Source organism: Cyprinus carpio, chromosome B19, assembly GCF_018340385.1.
Source record: "Cyprinus carpio isolate SPL01 chromosome B19, ASM1834038v1, whole genome shotgun sequence".
Classification (NCBI taxonomy): domain Eukaryota; kingdom Metazoa; phylum Chordata; class Actinopteri; order Cypriniformes; family Cyprinidae; genus Cyprinus; species Cyprinus carpio.
The window spans coordinates 23112904-23135277 of record NC_056615.1 but is presented as its reverse complement, the minus strand read 5'-3'; the positions used below and the strand labels follow the sequence as shown (position 1 = coordinate 23135277).

Genomic DNA, 22374 nt, shown 5'->3' with positions numbered 1-22374 from the left:
TGGACGGGGCAGAGAGAAAGGAAAGTGTGTATGTGCACTACAGCAGTGACACAGGGTTCAAAATAAATAGCCAATTGAGAAAATGTACCATCAAAAATATTGGAAAACACAAGAAAAAGCATTTAGCTTTATAAAAAAACAAAAAACAAACAAAAAAACACTACCCTTCGAAAGTTTGCTGTTTGTAAGGTTTTTTTTTTTTTATGTTTTGAAAGAAATCTCCATCATTACTCCAATCTTCAGTGTCAGATGATTCTTTAGAAATCATCCAATATGCTAGTATTTCTGCTCAAGAAACATTTCTTAATATTACCAGTGTTAAAAGCTGTTTGTATTTCATGGAGACCGTGATACATTATTATTTTATTTTTTTTCAGTAGTCTTTGACAAATAAGAAACATTTCTTAATATTACCAGTGTTAAAAGCTGTGCGTGTTATGCACAATAAGTAAGTAAAACCAATAGAAGAATAGAAAGAGTCCATTTCCTGTCACTGTTCCAGCGATGGTATTTCATTTGCGTTGCACCCATATAGTTTTGTTTTATTTGTTTTGTTTTGATTTGTTGAATAAGTAATGTTATATTAAAAAAGAAAAGATAATTTCGATTTATTCAATTTGTTGCATCCTTGATGAATAAAAGTAATATTAAAAAAAAAAAGAAAAAATACTGGTCTGCCATTCATTTTTTAATATTATTTTTTTTATGTTTTTTATTTTTTGTGTGTTATGTTTTCGATTTTAAATTTAAGTTTTTAGTTTATAATTTTTAGTTTATAATTTAGTTGATTGGATGGTGTTGCATGGATGGTGTGTATGTTACTATATCCTATATATATAATCTATATATATAATATATAATATAATCAGAGCTTATATATATATAATAGTATAGAATAGTATGAATAGGTATATATATATATTATATTTCCACGAAAGAAATAACATCTCTGACCATGTTCAATAAACGACACACATGTAAGCAAAGATGGCTGAACGTGTTTGATTTTTTGGGAGAACTAATACGCATTTAACTAAACGGACATGAGCAACATTTTCTATTTCAGAAATGTTTCACTATCCCTTTAATAAACGACATGATAACATTTTCTATTCAGAAGTTTTTCATCTTAAAAAATTAAGTAAATGATTGGAATAAAAGTTGTTTTTTTTTTTTTATTAATTAAGTTAGGTTGGGATTGGAATTAACTATCCCTTTAAGTGGTGAAGCTTCCCTGTGGATCAGTCCTATAAGTATTGCAGTTCTCTCTGGCACATTCGTGCATTTCTCTGCACATCTTCAAAAAAAAAGACCCTAAAGGCAATTTCAGAGAGAAGCATCAAAAAACTTATGGAGTGTATGGGGAGACTGTGTGTGTGTGTTTTTTTTTGTGTTTGTCTCAGAAAGTGTGACCCACTGCAGCTAGAACTTTCGATGAAATGAGGACAGTACTGTATGCGTGGATGAGAGGGTCAGGTAATGCCGTCTGACAGTCTACAGACTTCAATCAGCTGGACAGACGGCGTTACATCAATCCAGTGAAGGAGGAGTCTGTGTGAGTGTGTGTGTGTGTACCTCTGACACTCGCTGGCGTGCAGCACCAGGTCCTGGTTGTTCTTGGCAGACAGCGTGAGCTCATGTGTCGCGGAATGTAGCCACAAATTCAGATAAAAGCCCACGTTCAGAGTTTAAACACATCCGAGTTGAACACATCCAGCAGTAGATGACATTGACGTGTACTGCAGAAACATCGAGGAAGTATTAATGAAGCACAGAACCCACACTTCATTTAATTATTAAAGTTTGAATGCAATTTGAGTCTTCACTCAAAGCAAAATCAAGTAAAACGTGTAAATGTGCACAACTGCAGCAGGACTTTAGGACAAAGAAATCATATTGCACTGGACAAATTGATCAAAATCAAAGTCAATTTTTGAAGTTTTTAATGAGCAATATTTAAAATATATAGAATTGTTATTCTATTTGTATATTTTCTAATATTGTATTAATAAAGTAATATTGTAATAATTACTTTATTGTAATGATTTGTATTATTTTTATGTGAAACACTTATGTAAAAAAATACATATTTTGTTTATTCAATATACACTACTATTAAAAAGCAAGATTTTAATGGAAGAAATAAATGTCTATTCACTGAAAAAAAAAAAAAAAAAAAAACTTTATTATTTTTTTTTTAAATAAATTCTGCTCTTCTGAACTATTAATCAAAGAATCCTGTAAAAAGAAAATATATCATGGTTTCCACAACAATATTTATCAGCACAACTGTTTTCAACATTGATAATAATAATAAATGTTATTAGGACCAAAACATCATATTAGAATGATTTCAGAAGTACCATGTGACACTTCAAGGAATAGCTTTGCATCACAGGAATAAAATACATTTTAAAATATATTCAAATTGAAAACAGTTATTTTAAATTGTAAAATAATAAAATTGTAAAAAATAAATAAATAAATAAATATATTTTTATTTTTTACTCCATTTTTTTAAATGCACCCTTGTTGAGCATGAGACTTTTTTCAAACCATCATAAAATGTTATTATAGTAATGTATATATAAAAATATCTACAAAATTTGCTTGATTTAAATATTTTTGATATTAATTCTGACATCAGCTACTGACACAAGCACACAAATAAATTTAAGTAAACATGCATATACACACACACACACATATAAACACACACACACACACACACACACACACACACCAAACCAGATGGCCACAAGAGGTCATGCAGATGTACTTGTCATCTTCTGTCCAAACATCAAAGGTTAGCATCTCTTTCATGTAGTGAAAGCTGTGTGCGTGTGTGTGTGTGTGTGTGTGTGTGTGTGTGTGTGTGTGTGTGTGTGTGTGTTACCTGCATCTTTATTTATCAAACCCACCACAGTAACACAATACACACAAATCAAATTTTACCCTGCTTGTATTTTCACCCCAAAGTCTACTTATAACATTAGTCACGGTTTCTTGCAGCAAAAACAGTCATAATTTAGTTTTGGTGACTATTTTCTATCTTGATCTTCTCTGGCCATTAGAATTAAATAGTCTGTGTTTTTGCATGTGTACCTTTAAGGATCAGTACAACGAATATTGTGCATCAAATTTCAATAGAGCTAGAAAGGGCCAGTTTACCATGAGATGACCTCTTTAAACCCCAGTGAGCAGAGATTTTGAATGATATGATGGCCGCTGTGTGTCAACACACAAGCAGTGCAGTCAAGACATACAGTCTCTCTCTCTCTCTCTCTCATTTCTTACAGTGTTCAGTAGGGAATGAATCATCACAAGAGATGCTGCCAAGTTTTAAATAGCAGAGAGAAATTGAGAGCGAATGCCAACCAATGCTTACTCAACACCGAGCATCCCTCATTCTCTCGCTCTCCATCAATCTCTCTCAACTCGTGAGCAGATGCCCAAAGTTTTCCCGCAGCGGAGTCCAATGACGTCACCGCTGGAAAACACTGAGGAACGTTTCAAGTTAAACAAATCATGAATTTGACCCCATTCACTTGTGTCTTAATACACATTCTGGATCTCATTAAAAGCAAGAAAAAATGGCTTGCATTCATAATCTTTCTACAAAATAAACATTTTTTGTTTAGCTCATTCCCTTTTGGCTGCTCACTCAAGGTTTCAAGACAATAAGGTGAGATTTTCTGCAAAGCTGCTTCGAAATAGCATGGATTGTGAAAAGTGTTTTACAAATAAACATGTAATGCACTTTTAGTAGAAGTCTGTGGAGAAAAACGCTGTACTGTGAACGCAAAAAACAATGTACACACTATTTCGACAGCATAGCCACAAGATTATACCTGCTGACCGAATGTCAAAGAACTGCTAACACTGGCTGTGTAAAGTAATATCCGATGCAGTCATTGCCTATGACCTTGCCATTGTGAGTGCCATCTATTGTTTACATGAAAGCAACAATGTAAAGAAAAAAAAAGATATAATGATAATTTAACATATATACATTTTTATTTATACAGAATTAAAATATTTTACTATAACAATAATACGTTTAATACACATTAATATATTTATTCACCATAACAAAATATCTAAAAAATGTAAACAACAATAACAAATTTTCATAAATTTATTATATTGCCTTCTATCATCAATTACTACTCTTAATTACTACTACTACTGCTACTTAACATTTAAGTACACAGACATTTACAATAAATTTATGTTACGATTATATGACTCAAAAACAATTATAAACAGCTATATTTACTATTTTTACATGTAATAATTTAACAAAAAATTATAATATATTAATATAATACTATATTAATTCTGGAAGCCCATTTCCACCTCAAGATAAAAAAGAATTATGGAAGCCTGTTTCCATAATGGGATAAAAAAAAGAGAGAGATAATTATGCCTTTTTATATCACAATTCAGACTTAAATTCGTAAATACATTCAGAATTGAGAAATATAAACTCAAATTTTGACTTTTTTTCTTGCAATTCTGAGTTTATGTCACACAATTCTGCCTTTTTTTCTCAGAATTTATATTTAGCAATTCTAAATAAATCTCTTTCAATAATGGGATAGTAAAATTTAAAAAAAAAAAAAAAAAAAGCTAATAACTTGTTTCTCACAATTTCTCCACAAGATACTTTTTTGCCCTTTTTTTTTTTTTCTGCATATTTTGAGTGTAACATATTGCAATTTAAAGTTGTTGTTCTTTTGTTCAGAATTCTGAGTTTATATAATATATATATATATATATATATATATATAATAGTATAATATATATATATATATAAATATAAAAAGTCTGACAAAAATCAGTTGTGAGAAAAAAAGTCTACAAACATCTTTGCATTAATGCACATGTTTTAAGATGGGAGTTTAAGCTGTATTGAACCCCAAACAATCCTTTAAAGCACTGGATTTGTGAAAGATAAAATGTCATGAACACAGTAGCTTTCTTTTATTTGGCATTTGAATGTTTTCTTTCCTCCGGAGTTCCTCGTCTCACTAACAGTACATCACGCTGCACACCACACACCAGAGGATAAAAGCTTTTATAAGACAGGTTTCTTTTGCATTTAAATGGTCTTTCCTGTAGTAATTTTGTGTATTTGAGGTGTGTCTAAAAGCAATGACGAACTGTGTATTGTGGGTGTGTGTGAATGGTGTCTGAGTTCAGTAATTAAACTGTTGCTTTTTACAACATCCTGTTGAATTTACTTGGTCAGACACACACGCTGTACATTTGTCCACACATAAGAGGTGTGGGTGTGAATTAGACACACAGACATTAGTCACAGGCCGCTTTACATGTTAGGAAAGCATCTTCCCGCATCTATAAGAAGCTTTAAAGATAAATAATCCAGGCAGACCAATGAGTATTCATCAGATCTGTGGTGTGGAACATACCTCTACTCTGCCTGCATTATTCAGAGCAGACGATGGGCCATTTGTCTAGACCCACCGCCCAGAAATGTCTAGAAGATTTTCATCTCAGGAACATTATTTCATCTCCTCAGAGGTAGTGAGCTGAAGAACTGCACCGCGCTCGAGTGGATCCTTCAAGAGGATGTGGACATTAGTGTGTCTGAGAGTGTACGTGTGTAAAAGCTTCCTATTCCTATCAAGCCTGTACTGTACATATAATGTGTAATAGAAGGAATTCTATAGAAGAAATTTATAATGGCTTATAAAACACACCAAATTTTATTAAATGTTTTCATAAATAATTAGCACATTAACAAAACTCTACAATATTTACCCATTCATAGTTACTTAACCTGTTAAGAGTTTAGTTATTATTAAATACTGAATTTTATTGTTCATGTTCTTTTATTGAGTAGAGTAGTTTATTTTTTGAATTAAAGTAAAAAAGTAAAAGTTATTATATTATATATTGTATTGAATAAGTATTTAATTTGAGTTTTAATTTAAGTGGTTATTATTATTATTATTATTTTTTTTTTTTTTTTTAGAAAACTCCAATTTGTATAAATCAAGAACATAATGTAATATAAAGTGAGTGAAGTGACGTGTGGCGACCCATTGTAGGTTAAAGGTGGAAGAGAGCACTGGTTATTCACTCCCCCCACTGACAATTCCTGCCAGACTTGAGACTCGAACCCACGACTTTCGGGTTTCAAGTCCGACTCTCTATCCATTAGGCCACGACTGCCCCTTAACATACTGTATATGTTAGACTTAAAATTCTTTAAAATAAAAAAAATAGATAACAAATAAATACATTAAATTTAATGAATTTTAAAAATCTTATTATTATTATTGAATAAAAATATTAATATAATTGCAGATATTGTCTTTTATTTAATGACTATATAAGATTGATATATATTATATAGATATATCTATGATATATATAATTATATTATATCAACATATATATGCCTTAACATGTTTAAGTATTAAACTAAGCAAAAATGGAATTAAATGTTAAGTATTAACTATAAAAAAATGAATAATAATTATTATTATTATTTTATTTTATTAATCATTTAAAGGTATTGTAGTATATAGTAATGTATAGAAATATTATAATCTTAATGTTATAAAGATTATAACACACATATAGACACGCACATGCACGCACACACATATTTTATGGATTATAATTATAACTCCTATAGTCTAACCTTAACCCTATAACACCTTCTTAGCATTTTTAGACATGAATAAAGACATTACACACTCCTTTTATAAACCTGTTGTCCTCGTAGGGATGTAATGAGGTGTGTTCACATTTAGTGCTGCTATATTTTTAGAGCGCCTGAAGCCATCAGAGAAAAACATCCAAAAAACCGATTGCTGAATATTTCACACCCATTCACCACAAGCAGGATTCTGCATTTCTATGTGCCGCTGTTGTTCTTGGCCAGTGTCCAGTCTGCCGAATGAAACTTTCTTGGCCTCGTGTGGAAGAATGAGCTAATCATAATTTGAGGTTTACAGTCATTGCTTGAATAAATAAAGTTCAGAGTGAGACACACAGAGCAGTGCTGAGGAAGCTACTTTCAAACCGCAGCAAAGTTCAAATCTGCTCATAATTCACAGCAGTACAACTACACTGACAGTAAAGCCATATATATATACACACACACACACACACACACGTATATACTGTATATATACATACACTACCAGTCAAAAGTTTGGGATCAGTAAGACTTGTAATGTGTTTTTAAAGAAGTCTCTTCTGCTCATCAAGGCAGCATTTATTTGATCAAAAATACAGGAAAAAAAAACAAAAACGTAATATTGCAAAATATTATTGCAATATAAAATAATGGTTTCTATTTTAATATCCTTTAAAATATAATTTATTTCTTTGATGCAAAGGTGAAGTTCCATCAGTCATTACTCCAGTATAAAGCTGTCACATGATCCTTCAGAAATCATTCTAATATGCTGATTATTAATAGAATTATCAATGCTGGCAACAGTTGTGCTGACATTTATTTTTTTCTTTCCAGCACTGATAGTAATTCAGCATATCAGAATGATTTCTGAACTATCATGTGAAATCATAAAATGCCTCTGGCTTGCTTAGTTGGGGACACTTCATTTACAGCGATATCATTGACTTGATTGCAAATTATTGCACAGATACTATTTAAACTGAACTGAGCTGCATGATGACATCACTGAATTCAATGATGAACTTCCTTTAACTGTCATTTTGCATTATTGACCACACCTGTTTTCCTAATTAAATGTTTGTTCAGTTTCCTTTGACGCAATCTTTTTTGTTTAAAGTGCTATATAAATAAAGATGACTTGACTTGACTTGACCAAAGCCTGGAGTAATAATGCTGAAAATTCAGCTTTCCACCACAGGAATAAATTTGATTTTAATGTATATTAAAATAGAAAACTGTTATTTTACATCATAATATATATATATATATATATATATATATATATAATATATATATATATATATATATATATATATACTATATATATATATATATATATATATATATATATATATATATATTAAATGTTTGAAAATACATAAACTAACACTACATGTGACTATTAAAAAAGACATTTAATAATAATAATAAAACTAGAAATAGTCACATATTTTAATATTTATTTTAGTTACATTTGATCATATTTATTATTTGTATTGTTGTTGGTTATTATTATTATCATTAATTAAATATACACTGCTATAAACCAAGGAATTAAATACACATATTTTTAAACCAAATATACCTAATAAATAAAACAGTGATGAACAGTAATATTCAGCTACTTTAATGTTATTATAATATTTATTTTGCTTAAAAAAAAAAAAAAAGATAAAATGGCACATAAAATGAGCCATCCAACAAACTGACTTGCTAAGATGAATCAAACCCCTAACATTTAAAAAAGACGCATTACAAAAAAAATCTACATAGCTTCTAAAAAATGAGCTTGATACTGGATAAACTAGACTATTATTAAACAGCTGAGTTACTGATACATGCAGTACATTCAGCTGGTTACTCCAGAGTGTTGTAGAGAGAAACACAGTGTGTGTGAGCAGCCGGTCCATCCGACAGAAATGATAGATGATCTAAATGACTGAGACAGCAGATATTATTACAGCTAATGAGTCACTTCAAGTGGTCATCACTAAGGTGTGATCAGTCTCTCTCTCTCCATCCATCTCCATCAGTCTATCCCTCTCTCCATCTCTCTGTCTGAGCAGCAGTCATTCATATCCATCTCTGCTGTATCACACTAAACATCAGCGTTCAGGTCGACTAGAGCAGAGCGGCTCCTTCATAAATGACCTTTGTGGCTGTATTCATTCAGCAGACGAGACCTCGCCCTTAATAATGTAACTGAGCACTCATTACCATTAAAGGACAGTGTGTTTGTACAGTATGTCATGCTGTAAAATACCTAAATGGATGGACGGTGAGGTTTCGGAGTGCTCTGGTGCTGTTTGATGACACAAGCACAATCTATTATCTGTCTTTAACCTGTTTACAGTTATCATATTCCATCTGAGATAATGACAGGTTGCTTTATTGCTTTACACTAAAAACAACATCATCATTATCACTAGTAAAACAAAGTTTCAATTGCAGCAAACCCTGGAATTATCATAATCGTTATTAATAATGAATGAAAATGCTACAAAGAGCTAAATATGGTGTGTTTAAGACATGTTGCAGGCAGAGGCTTGTCTCTTGAGTATGGAGTAAATGTATTGTTTGATACCTGGTGGCAGGTAAAGTGCTGACTCTTGTGAAGAAAACTGAAGGTTCAACATCCACTCTGACCCCCAGACTGAGCTCACGGTAGTAGCCTTCCACCTGACCGGCTCCTCCGCTGTATTTAAAGGTCAACACAGCCTCCAGCGTCTACAGAAAGACGGACAGAAAGAGAGAGAGAGAGAGAAAAAAACAAATCACTGAAACTGAAACAGACCAGAATCATGGAAGCACAGACCAATTCCTTTACAATTGAAGAAAGCAAATCAGTGACACAAAATCATAAATCCTGAATGGCTGCTTATGATCACATGACCTTTAACAGCTCACCCAAAATAGAAAACTGTTATCGTTTACTCATATCCCACGTCATTTCAAACTCTTCACGCAGGTCTTTTTCAAACCATGAAAGCATGCAGAGGCTGTCAATTTCTAAGAGCACCGTATAAGTAGTCCATGTATCCTGTGTCCTGCCCCCAGTCATTTGATAGCTTTGTATGAGAGACCCAAATATGATGTTGTGACTTCAAAAGACTTGAAGTATAGTGCAGAAATCATATTTACTGTTTGGTACTTTTATGGTGCTTTTTTTGTCCTTTAAGTGACAAGTCAGTGAGTGATGTGACATACAGTACAGCCAAGTATTGTGACCCATACTCAGAATTCGTGCTCTGCATTTAACCCATCCAAAGTGAACACACACAGCAGTAAACACACACACACCATGAACACACACCCAGAGCAGTGGGCAGCCATTTATGCTGCGGCACCCGGGGAGCAGTTAGGGGTTCGGTGCCTTGCTCAAGGGCACCTCAGTCGTGGTATTGCCGGCCCGATATTCGAACCCACAACCTTACGGTTAGGAGTCAAACTTTCTAACCACTAGGCCACGACTTCCCCCTTAAACTTCCCCCTTTATAGAGCTTGAAAGCACTGGTCACTTACTGCTTTAGTTGTACAGAAAAAAAGCAGCTCAGAAATTCTTACTTTATGTTCAACAAATGAAAGAAAGTCCAGTTTTGAATGGTAAATAATTTGTGGAAAAAATAAAATATAATGCTTATTTCCATTACCGGTACAAAGGAATTGTCAGAATTGCAAGACATAAACTCTCATCTTAACAATTTTGAAATTTTTTCTTGCAAATCTGAATTTATATCTCAAGTCTGAGTTTACATCTTGCATTTTTTTTTTCTGCCTTGGAATAAAAAAAATATTATATGTAATTGAGACTTCTCACATTTTTTACTTTTTTTTCTTGCTATTCTGAGTACAGAATATATCTTACAATTCTTAGTTTATATCAAATATGCAATTATTTTATCTTTTATTTTATTTTTTCAGATATAAAATTCTGGCTTTTTCACACAAGTGCAAATTTGTTTTCTGTTCACTATTCCGAGTTCACAATAATTAATAATAATAGTAATAATAATAATAATAATAATAATAATAATAAATAAGGGAAAAAGCTAATTGTGATCTTTTACACCACGTTTCTGACTTTTTTCTTTCAATTCTGAGTTTATATCTAACTATTGAGTTTTTTTTTCCACCACAGAACAAAAAATAAAAAGGTAACTGCAATTTTTTTTTTTTTTTTAATTTCTGACTTTTTTTTCATATCTCACAATTCCAGAGTTTTATCTTGCAAAAAACATCAGAAGTGTGAGATATAAACTTAGAATTGCAAGAAAAAAATTGCAACTCTCTTTATTTATCCCATGGTGCTGACTAAAAAGAAGATAAATATTAGCAGAAAAGAAAGTACAAGAGATTAAAAAAATATGATGAAAAAACAGAGGGAGCTCTGGTAATGAAAGAGTGAATGGAGTGAATGCAGAAAGAGGACAAGCTGAGTCAGTCTGGGGGCTGAGAGAAAGTGTGTGTGTGTGTGTGTGTGTGTGTGTGTGTGTGTGTGTGTGTGTGTGTGTGTGTGTGTGTGTGTGTGTGTGTGTGTGTGTCTCTCATCTTGGCCTTCTCTGCATCGCTGCATATTGCCAGAACTGCAGATTCTTCCAGAACAAACTTTTCCATTTTCCCCATATCTCTGTAATCTCTGTAATCTACTTAAGAGGGGGAGCATCATGTAAACATTATTTAAATAGTTATAAGTGCATTTCCTGCTTAAAAAGCAACAGTGAATCCTTTTAAAATTCCATCATCGCTGTCACTCATCTTCCCTCGTCTTACCAGACCTCACCAGAGCAAACGGTTTTTAAAATAGAGTGGTTTATAATAACGAGTGTGGTCTTATGAAGTGTATTGGGTTTGGAAGTGTAATCGGATCAGAAAACTGCTTTCATGCAGATGCACCGTCAGACTGCTCAAAGATTGGATTCTGGTCCACTTTATACATACTGTATGCTGACCAAGAACATCCCACTAAAACAGGTGATGTAAACATCTGATGTAAACATGGCTGTTTTACGTGAAGTTTAGGCCTGGGTAAATCAAAATCACACTGTCTGAAGGGGCAAAACAGAACATACACACAGTATACAACATACAATGCATGTCTCAAACAAAACATTTGAACCTCATAAACTACAGCATCTCACAAAAATCCAAGAGCTATGAAGGAATGCATGTATGAATATACCGCTGAATGAAGAATGAGTAAATCAAATAAGAAATGAACAAATTTGAACATTTGAACAAAATTAAAGACAAGCAGAACTATGCAGGTAACAAATTAATGATCATATTAATAAAATGAATAAACATCTTCTGAACAAAATAAACAAACCAACAAAACAATAGGCTATTATATGGACAATAATGAATAAACAAATGATTTTTTAAAATAAATTAATACTTTTATTTTGTATAGATACATTAAATTTATCAAAAGTGACAGTAAAGACATTTATAATGTTATAAAAGATTTATATTTTAATATAATACAAGCTTTATTCAAAGAATTCTGGAAAAAAGTTTCCAAAAAAAAAAATAAAAAAATTAAGCAGCACAATTGCTTTAACATTGATAATAAGAAGAATGATTTCTTGAGCATCAAATGCTTTAATATAATAGAAAACAGCTATTTTAAAATGTAATAATATTTCAGATCATTCCTGTTTTTACTGTATTTTTGATCAAATTAATTTAGCTATGGTGAGCTTTTTGTTCAGAAAAGAAAAGAAAAGAAAAGAAAAGAAAAGAAAAGAAAAGAAAAGGAAAAGAGAAAAGAAAAAAAAAAAGAAAAGAAAAGAAAAAGAAAAGAAAAGAAAAGAAAAGAAAAAAAAAGATAGAAAAAAAGAAAAGAAAAAGAAAAGCAAAAAAAAAAAAAAGAAGAAAAGAAAAGAAAAGAAAAGAAAAGAAAAGAAAAGAAAAGAAAAGAAAAAAGAAAAGAAAAGAAAAGAAAAGCCCAGACTTTTTAATGGTAGTGTATAGAGAATAATTAAGATAACAAATGATAAAATAAATAACAAATTATAACAAATAACAATATAACAGATAAAAAGATAACAAATAATAAATGATAATATTAATAAATGAACAAATTAGCTAATGAAAACTGATGAACGAACAAATATAATAACACTATAATATAGGGTATAGATAATGAAGGAACAAATACAAATATGAATGAACAAAAAGTGCTGGACAAACATATTAAAAAAGTAAATGTACTGTATATACAAACAAACAATTAAGAGAACTGTGTAAGAGAAAGACAAATTCCCGTTGCACTTTATGCACAGTGTAGACAAAAAAAAAAAGAGTAATTAATAGATGAACATAAACAGAAAAATAACACAATAAAAGCAGAAAATAAAGATAAATATTTATATTCACAGCTATAAATTTTATCTACCACTCAAAACAAAAAGACTTGTTTCCCAGCTGACTGATGAAATCCAGTGCACAGACTCCAAGATTTTTTATTTTGAGGAATCTCGTCATTTTTATGTAAAATTAACCATTTATAGGGATTATTATCACAGACTCATGTCCATACATATGAAATGTGAAACAGGAACATCACAATCTCAGGGCGAGAAAGATCTGTTTTCCAGCAGGACTTGATCTTAAGAGATTATCTTAAATGAGGGACCGACAGCATCACTTCTGAGTTTGAGAGGATGAGGAGGCAATAAAACTACAGAACGAGGAAGAACAGAAGACAAAGATAGAAAGAAAGAGATCTAAAGGGAAGACAGATCTCATTGGCCTTATCATTCTGACGGCCTCCCGCCTCACGCGCCCTGCGCAGACCTCTGGCTCTGAGAGAACAGAAAAAGAGTGTGTGTGATGCTTTCTAGAAAGAGAAGACGACAAATGAGAGCCCACTGGAGAGATCCACATTCACCCTCCTGTTGTGTGAAACTAACACTTAGACAAAGGAATCAACAAACAAAAAGTGAGTGAATGAAATAATGAATGAAAAACAAATACATTCGATAAGAGGCATCAACAGATGAAGGGACAATAATGAACAAGCAAATAAATTAACTAACTATTAACTAACTGAATGACTGAAATAAGATGCAGGCAGACGAAATGAAACTCTAGGATGTACTGAAACTAAATCTTGTGTGAAACGAGATCTTCAGGTTTCATAAACACAGAGCAAAGACCTTCAGGCTGAAATGGATGAATGTTGAAGAGCTCCAGCGGGAGCGTGAAGGTGATCACTGCAGAATCGCCTCAGACTGTCAAAAGCTTTCAAATGGCCCTAATATCACTGCTGCACCGCTGCAATATTAACCACAGAAATATCCTGCTCATGCAAACGCAGACGTTCGTTTAACCCTTCTGAACACTTCGTTTAGCCCACTGCCCCTCAGTCATGTCCTAACGGTTATTAAGACCCCAGAGTTTTACGGCTTACAAGAGGAGGATGTGAAATCTAATACACTTCATAAAGATCTCTGACATTTTCATTTACATCCTCCTTACAGACCATTACGAGAGAGAGAGAGAGAGAGAGAGAGAGAGAGAGAGAGAGAGAGAGTCCTTAATGCTTTTGCAATATTGTACTCCAATAGTCATGCTAATAAAGCAGCGCTGAATTGAAACTGAACTAAACTGAGATAAAAGAGAAAGTTAAAGAGTTAATAGACTGGATACAGAGAGCAGAGAGTGGGGTATATATATATATATATATATATATATATAATGAATGAACACATTCATGGACAAACAAATAATGAATTAACAAACCAATTAATACATTCCTACAAAAATTATTTAAACTACAAAATAATTAATTTACCAATGAACAAACAAACAAAATTAAAGAACAGATGACTAAATAATAAAAAATACAAAAAATGCTCAAATGATAAATGAAGGAACAAATGAAGAAAATTCAAACAATGATGTCATTTTCATATGCAAAAAATTTAAATATTTTAAAAATGCCTTTAAAAAAGAACTCATGTTACTACATCTCAGTCAAAAGATGGTTGTAGTATGGACTGATCTACAAGACTAGTATTGAGCAGGAGAAGGACTTTGATTTTGAGAGGCATAAAATTGCGACATACAGGGAAAACACATCATGAGGTGTTTTGTCTGACTGTCACAGCCATCTCTTCATCTCTAGTCATACTAAGCTGTTCTGAAGAGAAAGACATAATTTTACGGACACAGTGTGTATGAAAGACTGAAAAGAAGTGAATTCTCATGTTTTACAGCCTATTTCTCAGATAGCCTGAATAGATGTAAGTGTGTGGTCAGATCCAGATAACAGCAGGTTCTCAGATATGCTTATCAACATTGGTCTCTAGTGACCTTTATGTTGTAAAAGCAGGTCTCTATGGCATCAGGTTTCCCACACACACACAAACACAGATACACGCAGGTTTACCGGAAGAAATTCAGTGTCAATTGAAGCTGCCGATTTCTAATGTCAGTGACCAGTGACCAATGCTGATGTGTCCAGCATACAATAAACACATTTTCAGCATCATTACTCCAGTATTGACATCACATGATTCTTCTGTAAGGTGACCTTGTAGTGCACAACACAATGAAATCGCCACAACACAATGCACAGGACTAATTTCAATGTGTTGAGATAATTCTGCTGTTGCGGCTTGTTTTTTTGTTGTGTTGTGACTTAAATTAGATTAATATTACTCATAAATGCTTAGTATAATGTTTAATTCATTGTTTTCAATAATAAGAACATAAATAGTTTATATAGTCATTTACTGGGTTTTTTCTCTTTAAGAAAACATTGCCCATAACACTGTTCAGATAGAGAGTGTTTTAGTTGTGTTGCAGCTTGTTGTGGATTATTTCTGTTGTGTTCTGACTTGTTTCCATTGTGTGTGGAGATTTCGTTGTGTTGTGCACTAATGCACAACATACTTCAGAGATCAAATGCTTATTTGCATTTTTTTCAGGATTCTGATGATAAGAAAGTAAAAAAAAAAATCAGCATTTATTTGAAATATAAATCTTTTGTAGCATTATAAAAGTCTTTACTGTTGCTTTTGATCAGTTTGATCTATCCTCTCTGAATAAAAAGTATTAATTGAAAAAAACAAAAACAAAAAAACATGCAGAATTTTGAACCCTTACCAACACAATATAAAATTCTAGATAAAACTCCTTAAGTCTAAGGCAGAAACGTCTGCTAGAAACTACCAATACAGTTCAGTGGTGTGTGAACAGGGCATTAGAGTTATCTGTTTCAAATAATAACCCTAACAATGAGAAATAATAATAGTGATGAGGCAAACCAAGCACGTTCAAACCTGTCTCAGTGACAGTCTGCTGTCCTACACACATTCTGACACACTGACAGCCAGGAAACCAGCTGTTCATGTACAAAACACACACGCTGGCATCCATGTAAAACACAAACAAGCCAGACTGAGCCATCCATCAAATATCACACACGCATGACTGAGTGTGTGTGTGTGTGTGTGTGTGTGTGTGTGTAAGCATATGGAAATCTGTTTGGTCTGGTTGGCCAGATTACACACATGGACTGAGACGAACACGGCATAAAAATACACTCAAAGCCACAATCAGCTACCATATCTATATATATTCATCACTCTATACACTACTATTCAAATGTTTGGTGCCAATTTTATTCTCATTTTCATTCTAACATATATACTTACATTTAAAAGTTTTATTATTATTATTATTAATTTAAAAAATCTGCTCATTGTGAATCGGACTACACTGCTCGTGCTGTATGTTTTCTATTGGGTGCAACATTTTTTTTTTCCCCTTTTAATTTCATGATACACAATCTTTTTGTCTTATTAAATCCAATTTAGCACTCCGCCACACTTACACAGACACTCAAAACACAAATAAATGCATACACAAATACACAAAAATGCAGTAAAACACACTCACAGTGATCTACAAGTCGTAACTTGACATAGACAGTATGTAGTAATTTCAACTATTTAGTTGTCTATGGCATGTCTTCATTCAGACAGCTAGGTAACTGTGTGTGTCTGTGTGTTTTGTTTCTTGAGGGCCGATGCCAGCCATATAAAACTATGAAAATGCCACACTCACCAGTTGCTAAGATACAATTGTGTGCTTTGTGCCTCTGTAGGCACATAAAGTTGAAACAAACAAATAAATACACAAATACACAACTGTATGTGCACTTTCTAACACATGAAACCCCACAAAACTAGTCCTAAATAAAACCGTGTACACACACACACACACACTGCAGCGCTGCACAGTGTTGTTAGCATTTCCATGGAGATGCAGATGGTGCGCTCAGAGTCTCGGCGGATTTTCAATGTTTATTTTCAGACCCGCCGCTTTTAGTTTTCATTTAATGTCTGTCTTAAATGGCCTTCCATTTCTTGACTGGCTAAAACAGAAATGTGAGTAGGCATATGCCTTTATGTTTTTTTTAGAAACCTAATGAATTGACCAACTGGATGTTTTTTTACAGCTGAAATTAATGTTTATACTAAGTGGTGTTTATAAAGGAAAGCACCACTAGTATTAATGCTGATAATATTTTATTTTAGTTTTATTGCCATTAAAATATATATTAATAGTAAATCACTCTAAGTTACACTAGTTTATCATTGGTGAGCGTAAGAGACTTTATCAATTACAATATTTTGACTAATATATTGCCCTAAATAATGGTTTGTTGTTGTTGTTGTTTTTTTTTGTTTGTTTTTTCATTTTAATTATTATTATTTTTTTTTTTATTTCAACAACAACAAGCCTTTGAAAAACTGTTACTGGCAGATGTCATTGTGAAAACACATCCTGTTATCAGGTCAACTCCTGTTCAGTTAACTTGCAGAAAGTAAACATTAATAAATGTTGTAAAATTCTATTAACTAATATTAATGGATTCAACATTTCTATAAAGTATTTAAGAGAAAATTGAAAACATAAAACATTAACATTACATTGGTCAGGGTTGCAAAATGTTTCTTTTTTAAACATGAATCTGAATATTTTGCGGGACATATAGTAGATTGTGAAATGTTATTTACATTAATATTATTTAATTATATTTAAATATTTCAAATGATATCAACTATATATATTATTATTTTCCTTTGAGAGATTATATATTTATTACATTAGAATAACATAGACTGATAAATCATGCACAATATGACCAGACCAGAGTTAAGAATATTAACAGGGTCAGTTTTGATTTAATATTTAATTTTAAATTGAAATCTTTTGAAATATTTTTCATCTCCTTTCATTTGTAAAGGTCATATCTTGATTATGAGTATCTGTCCTGCAAAGATGATCTTTAGAAAAGACTGAGTTGCATTCATGCTCACACATGCATAACTGCTAAATAAAAGTGCATTTAATTTCACTTCTCACTGGTTTGTAAACTTGCTTCATTTTTCAATCCGGTCCAATAAGGGTTTTGGAGTCAAAGCGCATACACATAGACTCACGCCAAATGCGTACTTTTTGCGCTATTGATAGAAGGTTGAAGCATAGTGCATCTTCTTGTACTATGTGTGTATGTGTGTGTGTGTGTGTGTGTGTGTGTGTGTGTGTGTGTGTTTCCCTGCGGTTGGCTGCTGAAAGTGCTTACACAGTAGTCAGAGCTACAGAATAACTACCATACATCATCCCACAGATGAGCTGCCAGATACACACACACACTCGGGCTTGACTCCAGCTGCTGATACGGATCTTCCCTCTCTCGCTGGCTTTAGTCTCTCCAGTCTCCACTAAGTGATCACATCACTTGCCTCTTCACAGCATTTAACTGCCCCTTCAGCCTCCTGATGCCCCAGCTGCCCCTCTCAGACCCACACAGTGAGAGTGAATCACCTCAAACTGGACCCAATGAGTATGAGAGGTGCAGGATAAGAGGAAGATAGGTGGGAGAGTGTACTTCTTTTTTTTACTTTACAAGGCTTATTTTACAGGGAAACAAATATTTCTTGATTTTTCAATGTACTGTATGCTGCTATCCATAAGTTTTACTGACCATTAAACTTTTAGCGCAAACCCTCACCACACTACTAAAATACTTTTTTATTTTATTTTACCACAATATACCACATATATATTATCAAATACTTTTTACCTTCATAAAATTCCAATAGAGAGATTTTGCCAAAATTAGCTCACTTCTACGGACTCAAAGTATTGCTACATAGTGCTGGAACGAATCCTGAGATAAGAAGTCTGTGGTGAAAATATCTCCTCACATCACTAATGTGTTTAGTGTTTAGAGCTTTAATTTAAAGACACACTGGCCTGAAGGGAAGGAGAACAAGTATGTGTTCTTATTCATATAATTAATGTATGACTTTGTTTAAACTTTAAAGAAAGAAAAGTTTCTGTGATTTCTGAATGAAGATGCGCTACATCTGTGCATAGATATCAACAACTATACACTGCATTATGGGTTGATTTAATCAGAAGTAATCGAACCAACCTACCACCACAACAAAAGCAGAAGTAAAAAAAATAATAATAATAACAGCATCTAGCTATGCAAATCTATGCGTGTGTGTAGATAGATAGCCAAAGCAGCATGTCAGACTTCATAAATCCTTATGATCATTTACTTTTAACTTTCCTGCTCATCTCCAATAAAACAGCTCTGTATATCAGCTGCTGATGGGAAAAAGAGTGCTTTTCATTTCCTTTACATGCACAAAACAAGTAAACAAACTAATCACGAGGCTAGATGATGAAATATACTATGCGTGTGTGTGCTTGTACAACTGCAAACTCACAAACGCAGCGGAGCATGTCGAAACCAAACAGCTTAATTTAAGAGTTTGTGCCCGGCAGGATCTGTCATGAGCACATTGTGCCGTAACGTACGCATTCACACACAGGTCCCGTCAGGGGTCACATGTGATGATCCGTTTCCATACCGGCAGAAAATGAGTCATTAATCTACTGAAATGAACTCACATCAGAGCTCGTATTGATTCGCTCTCCCTCCAGCACCATTTGAGGAATTATTAAAATGCTTCTTCACCGTCTGGCCGAAGAAACAGTGACGAAATTGCTTGTGCAGTTTTTAAAATTTCGAAACCTGAGGACAAAATACATATGGAGGAAAACATCCTTTAAAAAAGAGATTGAAAAGGGAGAAAGAGTGTAAAATTCTTAATCCAGCTTGGAAATGGTATACAATTCATTTCATGTTTAACTTGATTCGTTTATGTTAAACGGATCGAGTGCACAGCATCCTTAGCTGTAAAGCACGATCAAATCAGCCAAAATAATCAATGAACAAACATGCAGTGAGCAGTGAATGTGAAGAAGTTTGTGAATGACAAACATTCCAACTGTACCGAAATCCACTGAATCACTGCTGTTTGTCTTCGAAGAAATTGCCCTTGGCGAGCAGCGTGCATTCTTTGCATCTCTTGCGATGCTTTGACAGCAGACGGATGCATGTGGCATTCTGTACAGCTTGTGCTTTGATACTAAAACTAAAGGGATACAACCATGAGTAAAACGGTGAATCAAACAAATCAAAGGAACAGTTCACCTATTTGTTTGCCTTACATCACTTGCTCACCAATGGATCCTCTGCAGTGAATGGGTGTCGTCAGTCCAAACAGCTGATAAAAACATCACAATAATCCACACCACTTTTAATAAAAAAAAACTTAAACTGTCACTTCTGGCCAAAATATCAGTCCATAATCCCTAATTGCGCAAAAAAGAAAAAAGAATGAAAAAAGGTGCTTTATCTGTGCATATTTCTTTCCTGATACAGACAAGATAACTTTTTCACTGGAGAAAGCAATAGATATGTCTTTTAGCTGGAAACATCATTTGAAGATTAAAACATCTAGATTATGGATTTATTAGAAACACAGCTTGTGGATTATTGTGATGGTTTTATCATCTGTTTGGACTCTCATTCTGATGGCACCCATACAGATGATTCATTGGAGAGCAAGTAATACAAAGATTAATTTCTCAAAATCTGTTCCAATGAACGAACAAACTCATCTTGGATGACCTGAGGGTGAGCACATTTTCAGCAAATTTTCATTTTCATTTTTGGGTGAACCATCGCTTTAAAACACTTCTGATACGATCTGAATTTGGAGGTTGTACATTATTATTTGTGCTGGAAAAAGCCGAACCCAGTTTTAGCACTTCTGGAATTGGATCCAACGGCTATTTTTGTGACTGTAACACCTCATATGGCTTTAAAGGAAATGCACAATAAGATTTTTCAATTATGGGTTTTTCTGTGATTTTTTACTTTTTTTTCTAGTCAGCTCATTTGTCTTGCTGAGGGTTATTTCATAGCTTGCATTTGTGTTTCTTGAATAAACCCAATTAAATACTACTTTCACACTTTTCTGAGACACAATAAAATATTCTGTTCACAAATTATATTTAGCATCATTTGTCTTCATTCACACATCATGTCTCAAACTTTATCTCAAGCTCTTCACTGACACTGTTGTCTTTTTAGTAAACAAGTATACAAAATATATTAGTATTAATATTAGCAATGTTAAAATATTGTTAGAGGTGTTAGCCAATCATAATTTTGATAAATTATATAAAAATCATTTCATAAATTAAAAACGGAAATGATTTATTATTAACTATTTGTTTAAATTCGATCAGTTTTATTTGTTTAGATAATTTATAAAAGTCTAGTTCAGTTGTGTGACGTGATGTGGTTAAGCATAAACTAATGTTTAAACGTTTAGGGTTAGTAAGATTTTTTAAAAGAAATTAATACTTGTAATACTTAAAATTGATCAAAAGTGACAATGAAGGCATTCAATGTTACAAAAAGACTTATATTTTAAATAATGCTGTCCTTCCTGATTTTCTATTCATCAAAGAATCCTGAAACAAAGAAGTATCACATTTTCCACAAAAACATTAGGTGCCAACTACTTTCAACACTGATAATAATAAGCCATGTTTCCTGAGCAGCTAATCATCTCTCCTCTTGAGCACACACAAACACTCTCTCTCTCGCTCTCTCTCTCTCTCTCTCTCTCTCTCTCAAGTATCTGACCCTAATCTTCCCTCTCCAACAGCTTCAATCCCATTTCTTATTGTGCTCGGCCTGCCCAGCAGAGCAGACCGGATTCTCTCTGTCTCCTTTATCACTCTTCCGTCCCTGCCAGGACAAGAAGAAAGAAAGACTGCACTGGAAACAGCTGAGCTGGAGACTTCTTCTCTTCACTGCTAAGCCGTTTGGGGGTTTGGAGATAGTATGGGCCGGGACACAGTCACTCTCTCTCTCAGTGGACAGTACTGATAGGGTTATGAGAGGGGAAGTGAGTAAAGACACTTCCTGTTGTGAGTCTCAGTTGGACGCAGTCAGTCAGGCGGCAGAATGATTACCTTCAGCTCGTCTGGATTCAAACATTCAGAGTGTCTCAGGCTGGGATATATCCTGCAGCGTTGATGTGTCCTGTCACTCAACACTTCCTCCTCTCATTACTTACTCTAGCTTGCCTGTTCGTCTCATTTCCATTCAGGATGCATCTGTATACTCTCACCCTGGTGTCCTCAAACTCTTTCTTTCTGCCGAAAATGGCACTGTATTATGCAGTGATGACAGGAGGGATGGAGGTAGATGGATTGTCAGTCTCATGCCCCGTTCACACTGACAGTGATTTTGCCGCTATAGTCGCGGGTCGCTACTGGGCGTTCCTGAGGCTGGACAT

General features: G+C 33.4%; 1 protein-coding gene across 1 annotated transcript in view; it reads right to left on the bottom strand.

Annotated features, from left to right (window-relative positions):
- Positions 1–22374, bottom strand: part of LOC109069068 (trafficking protein particle complex subunit 9-like) — a 188973-nt gene that overhangs the window by 67229 nt on the left and 99370 nt on the right. Inside the window, 3 exon segments of the mRNA XM_042745691.1 lie at positions 1576–1651; positions 1705–1739; positions 9264–9406. Coding sequence (XP_042601625.1) covers positions 1576–1651; positions 1705–1739; positions 9264–9406 — 254 coding nt within the window.